This window comes from Sardina pilchardus, chromosome 1, assembly GCF_963854185.1.
Source record: "Sardina pilchardus chromosome 1, fSarPil1.1, whole genome shotgun sequence".
NCBI lineage: Eukaryota > Metazoa > Chordata > Actinopteri > Clupeiformes > Clupeidae > Sardina > Sardina pilchardus.
In genome coordinates, this window is record NC_084994.1 from 49341896 (window position 1) to 49354276 (window position 12381).

Sequence of the window (12381 nt, forward strand, 5' to 3'; positions counted from 1 at the left end):
CTGGCACAGGACCGACCGTGATGGACTGACCTGACATCTCCGTGAATGGAACGGCAGAGCATTTAAACACAGGGGAGAGCCATACAAACATAAAGATAATACGTCTTAGTACTTCGTAAACCTCTGAAAGATATACGCACGAAAAGGAATTAAAGTCTTTTATCGGTAGAGGAAACACTGGCTGTATTAATGCAGTCACTTGTAGAGTGCATCTGTTTTCTATATATATAGCACTTTCCTCTGCATTATTAATGCTCCTTTAGTGATCTCCTAATCAATATGAGAGGGGAACATAAATACTCCTTCATGCATGCTTTCACGTTAGAGATGTGCTGCTAAAATAAACTTTGGCTTTTTTTTGCCTCGACGGCAAATGAGGCCTGTCAGTCATCGTCATCGTTATAATTACCCGTATGGAGTGCACCTCGGGCTGTGAGAGCTTCTCCTAACACCTCTCACACATGTTCGCCGAGGCTCCAAACCGCAGCCCTGAAATCGAGCCCTTTTGCGCACTAATGCGAAGCACTCACTCTCGCCCGCGGAGGAGAGGCACCTCAATTCATTCATTAGCCCTCGAGCCGACGCCCCGGAGGGCCGGGCTGCGTGCGACGGCCCCAGACAGGCCCGCTGCGCCGTACGGTAAACAGCGGCGGGGCAGACGGAGGCGGACAGGTACAAACACGGACTCACCTGAGCCTGGAGCCGCGCCTCCGCTCTCACGTTTGAGGTTGACGTTTTGAAGGCCCACTGACAGCAACACGAACAAGGCCAGCGTGGAACTTAACTCTTTGCAATGCAAGATGGGAGGACGCCACAGGAAAAGGGAGAACTGATACAAGCGCCACAGCTACCAATTACTGCGTTTCCTTTTCTCACATCTTCCCAATCCCGGCTCCCTTCCTTCCAATGTTCTTTCCATTTCCACGCTTTGACATGGGGAAATCAAAATCATTACAAGTATAATCAAATTAATTATAATTCCGTATAAGGATACTGAATCAACATATAATCCACGTTATGACTCACATAAAGCTGTCCGTGGTGTGGAGGAAGGTAACGTTTCCGCTCTGACTCGACCCAATTATCCTCAGCTGTTTGATGTCAGGACCGTGATGGACTTGGCTCACGGTGGAGCCACATATTACCGATGATCAAAGCGGACAGAGTCACTCAAACTGTGACGACGTCAGCCACAGGAGACACCGGACGGCTCAATCAGCCAGAAAAAAAACCCAACAAAAACGTCCTCCAGAGCCAAAATGGAGCCACGAGGAGGAAGTGACCTCACGCGAGGGCCTCATTCCTCGACCGACCCGCTCTCCCCCTCCGCGGAGCACAAAACCATCTTCGCATCTCCTTTCAAGAACAAGGTCAACATTTTCTCCTTGGCCGTCAGAGCGTATGCCTTCCTAAGCGGTCTCTGTGTTGAATTACATGTTGAACTCGACCAGCAAAACAAAAATTGAAACCTCAAAAATGTGTGCTTTGCCCAAGGGAAGGCCTTATTCTACTGTCTTCGTGATCCAAGTGCTGCGCTATTATGAAAAGGATCAAGCGACTCACATTGTTAGTGGCCAGCAATGGGTTAAATATGTGGGCCACACCACAGCCCACTATGATGCTGATGATATGTTGCAGCTGAATGAGTACATTAAGGAGCCGAATGAGATGTAGGCTCGTCTACTCTCTGGCCTGTGTTTTTGTTTGGGCCCCTAACTCCCATGACATTTCATTAGAAAATAAATCTCAAATCAGTTTCAAACATCTACGGTGGTTTCATATTGTTGTCAATCAAATCATTTGCAAATGTGCCCATACAGCAGAGGCTCTACTATTCCCCATCCGTTATTATGTCTTCTTGCTTGACATTCTCCTCCAAACTTGCGAAAGAAGAGATGACCCTCTGTTTCCACTAATGTCCACCAGACCTGGACTCGCCCCCCACCCCCTCGCCCCCCACCCCCTCATTTAGGCTGCGCACGTACAAAACAACTGGCAGGCCGGGATGTTCACCTCTCCAGAACGCTCCTAATTGGTTCATACGGTCAGAACGTGTCAAGAACGTTTACTCGCCCGTTACAGAGCCAAGGAACATTTTTTTTCCTCAGGTCATCTATTTTTGGGAAAACAAATCAGGCTTAATCTGATCACTGACATTAACCAAGAAACTAATTAAGAAAAAAGATTAATTACCAGTATACCACACCATCAAAAAATAAAGTCTTCACTTCTCTTGCACACATGATGTCTGCAATCTGCTATGTGAGGCCTGCAGCATCACAAACACTAAACAAGTGTTCTGTAGCCCCGCTGAGTGGCAGTAAATTAGAACAGTAGAAATGAATGCTTTACGGGGGCCGGAGACACAAATACCTTTGGAGGCTGTAACCCTGCAGGACCTGTCCTTGGATGAGAGGACAGGGCCACTCCACTGCTGCATTCCCCACCGTTGCCTACGAGTATTTTTACCCAGACCGAGGAGTCCACACATTCACTGTCCCATGGGCCTGGCAGGCCACACATTCTCAACGCTGACACCTCTTGTAAGATCAGAAGTCCTTTAAGGTGTGTAGGATTACACAGCCTCTGAACCCTCGCTAGTCTTACACGGCCTGAGCAATAACGCGGCAGCATTTCCCGGCATGGCATAGTAGGAGTTTGGCTGGTACATCTGGCAGATTATTTTATTATTTCAGGACGCACGAAACAGCTGCCGTGCCTGGATTGTATCCTGCCGTAACAGATATTTCAGAGTCAGGACCTATTAGCGACATGAGACTGTGACATAATGTTTGCCCTGCATATGAACAGCTTCACAGCTTCTAAAACCTGGGTTCTGAAATGACAACTCCACAAAACTTACAGAGAGAGAGAGAAAGTGAGTGAGAAAGAGAGAAAGAGAGAGAGAGTTTTAAAGTGAACCTCAGCAGCTACATCTGGACTAAGCACTTGCACGTAGAGCGAGAGTAACATCATGTTTCAACACATTCCACCTTACGGTCACGTGGGCGGGAGATGGCGGCGGGCTAAACGAGATGCAGATGGCCCTGCCTGGGCCCGGCCCGCTCCGCGCTGGCAGCCTTCAGGTTGAATTTGTTGCAGTTGGGGGGGTGATGGAGCCAGGCAAGCCTCCTGGAAACAGAATCGGCCCCCTACAACCCGGAGCTCCACAACAGGGCCCGGGGCCAGCACTGATCTCGCCAGGAGGTCTGGGCCTCCTCAACAACAACACGAGAACCCAACACAGGGTCCGCTTCACAGACGTGTGCCCAGCTATCCTGTTGGAATCAGCTGTGGATGTGTGAACCCGGAATCAAAGCGAAACACGCCGTTTTATCTAACGCCATTTTAAATATTTTCATGGATTCCTTATCATCGGAACATCCAGCAACCCTTTCGCCCTTTTGTTTTGGTTCGCCCGTCATCCCTGGGACATAACTGTGTCAAGAGGACACTGTGTTGCTCGGGGACAGTGTTTGTGTTGATTGTTAGCATGAAACTATAACCCGAAAATCTGAGACAGAAACAATTTCCAATAAAATTCTTGACCCAGTCCAAGACCCTGGACTGAACTGCATGTGTCTGAAGGCAGAATAACTTGTTTAGCTGTGGTTTACAAAACAAGTCATAAACACTGATAATGGGTTCGGGGAATTGCGGTCATTGAAAAGGAGATTTGCCATGTAAGAGAAGAGGGGTCATTCCCCTTTTGGAACTGCCAGCGACAGAAGAAAAGAGAGAGGAGAAGCACAGAAGAGGAGGAAGAGAGAGAAAGAGAGAGAGGGAGAGAGAGAGAAAGAGAGAGAGAGGAGGGGCACGGTGCAAAGGGCACCCTCCACTGTCTTCCCATTCTTACCTCAACTTCTCACTCGTCTTGTTTGCCAGGCGGGACGGTTGATTCGCCGGCGCCTTTGAAGATGAAGCAGAATGCCGCTGCATAAAGCGACCATGACGGCTCAAACATTAACCAGAGCCCTCCGCGCGCCGCAGACAAGGGAAGTGACAAGAGGCCGAGCAAACCCAGAGAGCGCTGGTGTCATTCTGAAAAAGATCTATTTTACCTCGGGTCAAATTCATAATCCCTGCTATAAAAAGGTGGAGCACATCTCCTGCACTGCGTCTGTCTTGGGTTTAGCTTAGTGACTCCGACGCTACAGGCAACCTACAGAAAATGTAGGATTTCAAAAATGCAAGACAGCTGCATTTACAACATCCATCATAATAGATCATATAGCATGAGTACAATTACATTGGAGTAGGACAGCTGACAGCACTTCAGATGACTGCTGTTTATCTTGTTCTGCCTGAGCAAAAAAAAAAAAAAAACCTACCATAATTGTACATACGGAGCTAAGAGCTAAATTGCGAGAAAGACTGTACGAGTCTCGCAAAACAAACAAGGCTGTTAGGCTTTCCCCGTGTGCATGGTTACAACACTCAAGGTCAATTGGGGGGCATGACGGCCTCCGCATTACTCTCCCCGCCGCCTGAGAGAATTAATCATGTGTGTCAGTCAAATATCTCCCAATCATGCCTGAGAGCCCTCCGAGGCGATCCAAGCGCACATTTCGTGTGACGATGCCAGACAATTGGTGGGTAACTATGCGAGACAATCTGCTCAAACTGGCCAGACCGTGTTGTGGTTTGGGCCATGGGCCTGCAGAATGGGAGGGAAGCTTTTTTTTCTCCCCCCTTCCTCCTGGTCTTAATGTGCTACCAGAAGCAGAGAGGGAGAGAGAGAGAGAGAGAGAGAGAGATGTACTGTTCATGGGAGAGAGAGAGAGAGAGAGAGCTAGCGAGAGAGATGGACTGTACATGGGAGAGAGAGAGAGAGAGAGAGTGATCTAGCGAGAGAGATGGACTGTACATGGGAGAGAGAGAGAGAGAGAGAGAGAGAGAGCTAGCGAGAGAGATGGACTGTACATGGGAGAGAGAGAGAGAGAGAGAGAGAGAGAGCTAGCAAGAGAGATGGACGGTACATGGGAGAGAGAGAGAGAGAGAGAGAGAGAGAGAGCTAGCAAGAGAGATGGACGGTACATGGGGAAGGGAGGTCTGGACGAGGGCTCGGGGGGCCGTGCCAAGTCACAGATACGCCGTCTCACTCAGCCAAAGTACCACAGAGAGAGGAGAGAGAGAGGAAGGGAGAGAAAGAGGGAGAGAAAGAGAGAGAGAGAGAGAGAACCCCCAGCCAATCCTCTCGCCTGCTTTATCTGAGCCGGAGAATGCTGCTAAACGCTCTGTGTCATCAACATGACTGTTCTGCCCTGAGAACCCAGCCTCGCGTATACAGTATAGTATATACATATATATACATACATACATGTTTACTCTCTCTTTGGTATATATATACAGTACATATATACATACATACACATATACCCTCTCTTTGTCTCTCCCTCATCATAATTCCGCCTCTGGTTCTCTTTATAGCGCCTCACTTTTTCTCTTCTCCCCTGAAATCTTTCACCGCCTTTGTGTCTCTCTCTCTCTCTCTCACTCTTTCCACGAACCCCCCTCCAAACCTTTTCTTGTCCATTGCTTCCCTATTTTCCCTCCACTCTCTCATCTCCATCTCTCAGACTCCCTCCCTCCCTCCCTCTCTCTCCCTCGCTTTCTCTCCGCTACAGTGCGGTGGTGGTGGTGTCTTCATTCAGCATGCCTTCCAGCACTTCTCTTAATCTCTCTGAATAATTCAAACACTTCTTCTCTCCTCACTCCCGGTGATCACAGGCAAACAGCTCAGACAAGGAAAACAAGGCATCATCTCGGCGACAGGCCCGTGATGATGTCCGCTCCGCCCAAAGTAAACAAGCTAAGCTCCTTGTCTCAGTAACTCCTAAGGAATGCCATCACCTTCAACATCAAAGTTTCAAACAGTTGGAAAAGGCTGGAAGGAGCTTTGTGATTGGCCATTTTAATACACAGAGTGGCACCGTGGTATGTGATGGGTTATGATTGGATATTGACCCAGGAGCGCTCCGTACCGGCACTACCCCCGAAGCTCATCGCATTAGGCCCTCTGTGATGGCCTGTGTCAATCAATATCTCAAATGTGCATCAAAGAGTGTTCAGGGGTCCACTTTAAATCGGGAAACTAATCAGTAAAGTGCACTTGGAGACAAAACTATGGCGCTCTGCTCTCTTGAGTATTGATCCAGCACCTACCCCTTACACTCAACTTGACTCACCTAACCTTCATCCTCCTCTCTCTCTCTCTCTCTCTCTCTCTCTCTCTCTCTCTCTCTCTCTCTCTCTCTCTCTCTCTCTCTCTCTCTCTCTCTCTCTCTCTCTCTCTCTCTCTATCTCAAGGCATTGTGCTATGGCATGCACATTATAGGGGATAGAGCTGGCGAAGGGACAAGCCTGCCTCGTCTTAAGGACACCCCATTTTGAGGGACGGTGAGTGGCTGAGATGGCCTAGCACACATGAGAGTCTCTGACTGGAACACGCGGAGATGAGCCTCCTCACTCTCTCTCTCCCACTGCACCGCCTGGTCTTGGACAGACAAGAAAGGCCTCGGTCCTGCGTCGAGGTGTCGGGCCCGTCCTTTCTTCTCTCCTTGGGGTTTCAAAGCTTTTGGTGTTTGCTTTAACGCGGGCGTTCCCTCACCGCCGACACCACCACCCCACCACCCCACCATCACCGCCACCGCCGCCCCACCTCCAGTCCTCCTCGTGCGATGTTGAAGGGCTGTCCGATGGCGTGTCATGGTGGCGGCAGAGGCGCAAGAAAACACAGAGCAGGAATGTGTTGCGAGAGGCCCGCTTCGCTGACAACATGATGAATGCAGTGAGTGACAGTCTTTTGTGGCCCTTGGTACACACACACTCACACACACACACACACACACACACACACACACACACACTCACACACACACACACACTCTCTTTCTCTCTCTCTCTCTCACACACACATGCAGGTCTGGTAAAAAATAAAGTGTCAAGGATACTAGGGAAACAATTCATTCCTGCAGTTGGACAGTTGTGTCTAAACTGGTCTGTTGACTTTTACAGCACAGCGGTACATGTCCAATATGCCTATAGGGACATACATACAATATGCCTATAGGGAGCTGGACAAGGTGATGGCCGCCAGCCTCTCTAGTTTGAGCCCACAGCACAGCAATAGAGATGTATCCAGCTGCTGTGAGCATGTTTGACTGGAGCGGTTTACATGGAAACTGACAACATACGGACGGCATTTTATGCTTCTCCACTCTGCTCTGCCTGCATTGGTCCACACACACAGATGGATCACCAGAGCTAGAAATGTATCCGTAAGCAATACTTAGAACAACAGCCCCAGTCCTACCATAAAAGCATTTATTTGGCCGTGATAACTTCCCACCTTCTGCATCTCAACACCAGCTGCGCCGAATGAACAAACGGTCGTAAATAAGTATCAGAAAACACCTGCGGTGTGTCCAAACTCCTGCCGTGTTCCACACATGCTGGTCAAACAACGTGGTATAGGGAGTGGGGTTGTCCAAATAAACACACATTCACATAACCCCAGCCATCAGTCTGAGGAAACCTCACATGGTCGCTCCAGTAATCGAATGTGAAAATGAGGCGGGTGGGCTGGCTTGGGCCACTACATTTGGCCAGTGACAGAGTGAGGTGAGAGAGTGGAATTAATTATGAGAACGTCTCCTTTACTCATTCTGCTAACAGCAGTGTGGTGTGCCATAGCAGTGGTTAGGAAAAGAACACTACCATGATCATATATAGAGAGGATGTTACAGAGAGCCCACAAAACCAGCACAGACACATGTCTACTTCCTTTAGAAATATACTGAAAACCACCAACCAGAACAAAAATATTTGTTATGATATGCATTCAAATGTTCTGGGCTTTGATTCATAAGTCTACAGTGTCTCCAGTGTACAAAAAAAAAGAAAGAAAGAAAGAAAGAAAATGTACAGTTTCTGCATGAAACACTTGAGGGAGTGACGAGAGAAATCCAGATTTATAGCTTTCATTTTGTTAGTTTTTAATTCAATTTCAACGCAGTGGTACATAAACTACTTTAACCACCAATCGGGGAGAATTTCAGCGCATCGTTCCTCTCTTTGTGGTCTGAAATAACGGAGACAGTGGATGATGGAGCATTCTCAAGTGTCTGCATTTTCGGGTGCGCAGCCCTCTTTTAATTGTTTAAATGTCATGTTATGCCGATATATTAACGCGCAGATAATCTTTTAAAATACAGCTTTTACACCGACAATAAAATATTTGTACAGCCGATTCCATTTTAAACATAATACAATCTGCTTCCCCGCTCACAAACATGTGAGTGAATTTGGGCCGCTTTATCGGCTGTTAGATATCGTTGTGAGTAAGCGACTTTTGCCTGATTTCTTCTCAATATATTACCTCACACATAGGCTAAACCCGACATCACAAGAGAACTGCATAAACAATATTTATTTTGATGTTTTTTTTAACTGGTTATTACGTCGTCTATTGACACATGATCAGAATTTCTGCCAATATCCAACATAAAATACTTTTGGAAATAATTATTATAATCGTCAATATTGACAATAACCAAATGGGACGCGTTTTATTCAATATCTCTCCTCATTCCTTCAACCACACTGACATATACGGGAAATAAATCTGCCTCGAATTAAACTGGTGTCGCTTCACCGTCAGCTGGACAGCTTTGGGTGGATGCCTGTGTATCTGAAACTGCACTTCACTAAAGACACATTTTCGACCGGGCAATTATGCACAGTGGTAGCTGGACGGCCCTTTTCAGGTCGCTCTTCAAACGCATGCTATCTTTTTGTTGGACAGTAAAATGCGCGCTCTTTGGCTTCTATCAGAGTCCACACTGCAGATAGGAATTGGAAACAATACAAATACGAAGTCTGTCACCAAACTTATGCAACATAGTAATGTGTTTACGCAAAATAATTCCTAATACCACTCATTCGGTCAAATTTAATGTGCGCCTTGAATCAAGTTTTTTTCACTGGATTCAATGACCTCGGATAAATAAAATGCTGCATTTTTAAATCAATAGGTTACATATAGCTCACTCACACACACACAATTATTTTGAAATCCAGTGCTCACAGGAAACTTAATCTGGTCAAGCTGCCACAGTGAGACGACACTTTTAAGTTTTACTCACTCTACAAGTGTACAAGTCTTTACAGTTCTGTCTCTCCCGATGGAAATATGGCCTAACAAAACCGCTATCTATGAAACTACCACTCATGGACAATAAACGTTTGTGAGTAGAAACTTGATTTGGTCCAATCACAATATGGTGACTGTCTGACGCGCAAACCACATTCGATGAGATAAAATCCACCACATGGGCCTACTTTACTTCAGCGAATTCCTATCGCACAGTCCCTAGCAGCTCCACACTAGTGTGTGTATTTATACACAGATGCTTCAGTGCTCATCTGGAGATATTGTTGAACCCGCGAAACCTTTACTTGAGGCAGTTGTAGGTTTTAAATGAAGAAACATGTACATGACAATTTTTATGAAATATTTTTTCTTTTAAAGTTGCAATTTAAAGACTTGAAGATTAACTTCATGTGGTGACCACCATAATAAAGTCAGTGACGCATTGTTCAATTTAGCTGCCACACTTTCCGAAACAATTTGTGCCAAACAGTCTCATTTTTAAACAACTTCTTTACCACATTATTTCTCTTTTAACTCTCTTTAAAAAGTGATGTTTTGTTGGAGACACTGTGTTTGATTTGCACGTGGGTAGCTCACCATCTAAATTGCATTCCGTTATAAGGCTATACCATTATGCCATTTGGTAAACTTTGAGAGTCTTAAAAGGATAAACTTACCGACACATTCATTTGCCTCTCTGGCTGTAGCTCGTTGCCATGGTCGGTCGTAGTGGAACGGTTTACATCTGTCGCATTCTGGTCCAGCGGTGTTGTGCTTGCACTCACAAACCAAATTCCCATCCCTGTCTTTTACGCACCGGGAAGCATGACCGTTACATTTGCAGCGTCCACCGACTTGGAGGTCTGATACCGCGTAGAAATAAGAGTCCCGTGCAAGTTCCGAGTCATCCTCATTTTCATCACCAAAAGTATGCAGTCGGCTGAACGTCACCTTAATGTCGGTTGCTGTCACCCAGTCTTGCAGCACCGGAGAGTTGTCAAAGTCGTGCGCCGACGGACGTCCGTCTAAGGTGCTGAACGCGATGAGACCGCCAGAGAGGGGATGCATGTCCGTGTGGGAATCAGTGCAAATCGCCTCTTGCTCGTTCTGTTTGGTGATAGTAGCTTTATTCGGCTTATTGTACATCTTCCGACACTGCGTTGAGTAGAACTGGAACGGGACCCACGATTTGCCGTAGTCCATTGACTTGAAGATACCCATGGATTCGGGTCTTGGCGAGCAGAACTGCAAGCTCACATAAGTCACTTCGAATTTTTTACTTAGTGACAAGGTTAGCGTCACGTTCTGCGGGTACTGGATATAATTTTCAGATTGCCAACAAGTGAGATTGTGAGGGTTGTTAAGGTCCGTTAGATAGGCTGGTGGATGGTGTTTCTTGGGGTCCGATGCGTCGCAAATGTGGCAATTCCGGTTTCTTTCGTCACCTTTTTCAGTCACCACACAGTACCGACTGGCGGGCTTGCCACAGGTGCTGGATACGCGCACCTCCTTCCCGAACGCCGAGTTCACAAAATCGGGGATGCATCTTCTCGGGTTACCGTTCTCGTCGTAACACGGGTCTGGAGGAGATGTTTGCGCGGCGAACATGCTCATCCCGTATCCACCGAACACCCCTTCCAGCAGACAGGAGAGAGTCACAAAAGTGACAAAAGCATCCAAAATTCTCAACATTGTAATCCGTCTTCTTCGTTATCTGTTCCGCTGAAATACACAGCCGTTCTCTGCCAGAGAGAAATATGCATAACTTAACTTGTCAATGCAGGCGAGGCATGAGGATGACAATGTGCTCTACGGACATCTCGAAGTTTAATAATTCACAATACATCAAAAGCGTATCGTCATGAATAAAAAAATAAATAAAACACACGATTTATATCTAAATGACCAAATGGCACTTAATATCTGACAGTACTTTGTCACATGTATGAATTGTCAGCAAGCATCATGCAAATGGTAAACGAAATAAATCGGCTTACGGGGTGAAGAAATGTCCACATAGGACACTGGGCTACCTCGGGATAACAATTCAGTTAACCTGGAAAGTCATAAAATGATCTGCTTCCGATGTCTGTCTGTCGGTTGGTTGGTTGGTTGGTTGGTTAGGCTGTTGCAAGAGCTTTTGTGTTCTTGTTTGTTTCTTCAAACCCAGAGGCAAAACCCCACCAGATATAAGAGGAGCCTTTAGTCTCTATCTCACTCTCTCTCCCTCTCTCTCTCTGTCTTTCTCTCTCTCTCGCTCTTTGCGTGTGTGTGCGTGTGTGTGTGTGCGCGCGCTGAGTGTGTCTGCCGCACTCGCTGTCTGTATGGAAAGCGAAGGACGTCTTTAAGCTTCTGCAGAGCTTGAGGTCATCTTGAGAGTGACACTGAGTGCGTAAAAGGAGTGAACAACGACATCCACTGGTAGCATATCAATAGTCATATTAGCTTCATTAATGAAAGACTTGGTGGAGGAAGAACCACTAAAAGTGTATCATTCGTGATTATTTTTCCCATTTAAAATGAGTGCTTTGACAAAATAACAATAATGTTGGCAACAACAACCTTGCCTCGTCAGCCTTAAAAGTGGAATTCTCATGTAGACGATGTGGAAGGATTCTTAGGCTACAGTTTTAGATTCTTGTAGGATTCTTATACTACAGAGCCTAGAACTCACTAATAGATTTAAGATTTGTCTCTGGCAACACCGACAACAACTCTGCAAGTTAATCAATGAATTTCATATAGGCATATAACTCCAAAAATAATAGAAAGACCCTCCTATTAGACATTGATTAAATGGGAAATAAAAAAACACTAAGGCCACAATTATTTATATATAAATAGAGAATACATTTCAGTTGTATGCATGAAAGTGTAGATTAATTTCATAGGCTACTGGAAATTCTAAGTAACAAAGCGCAATGTAAAAAAAAAAAAAAAAACTTTATGTGTGCGTGCGTGCGCTTGCTCGCGCACAAAGGATGCCAACCTACGTCAATCAATCCCCCTTGTCTCTTGAATTCCTGCATAACTATTTTTAAGCATTTACAGTGAAAGCCTAACGATGGTACCGGTATCATGATGGCAATGTTTTAGCCACCGGCAGGTGCCTTTACAGAGGGCCTACTTTAAATCATCATACTGTGAAATCTTCAGGTTTACGCCTCTATCTGTTCTAAATGTTTGCCACAATATATGACAAATACCAACTAGGCTATCAAGTTTCT

At 46.1% G+C, this 12381-nt stretch overlaps 1 protein-coding gene across 2 annotated transcripts in view; it reads right to left on the minus strand.

Annotated features, from left to right (window-relative positions):
- ntn1a (netrin 1a) overlaps positions 1 to 11445 on the minus strand; it is a 61443-nt gene extending 49998 nt beyond the window's left edge. For both annotated transcript variants that reach the window (XM_062547900.1, XM_062547892.1), the window contains exons 1-2: positions 11152 to 11445; positions 9832 to 10896 (exon numbers count right to left, since the gene is read on the minus strand). In XM_062547900.1, the coding sequence (XP_062403884.1) occupies positions 9832 to 10846 (1015 nt within the window). In that variant the 5' untranslated portion in view covers positions 10847 to 10896; positions 11152 to 11445. The remainder of the gene's footprint in view (positions 1 to 9831; positions 10897 to 11151) is intronic.
- Between the last annotated feature and the right edge of the window lie 936 nt (positions 11446 to 12381).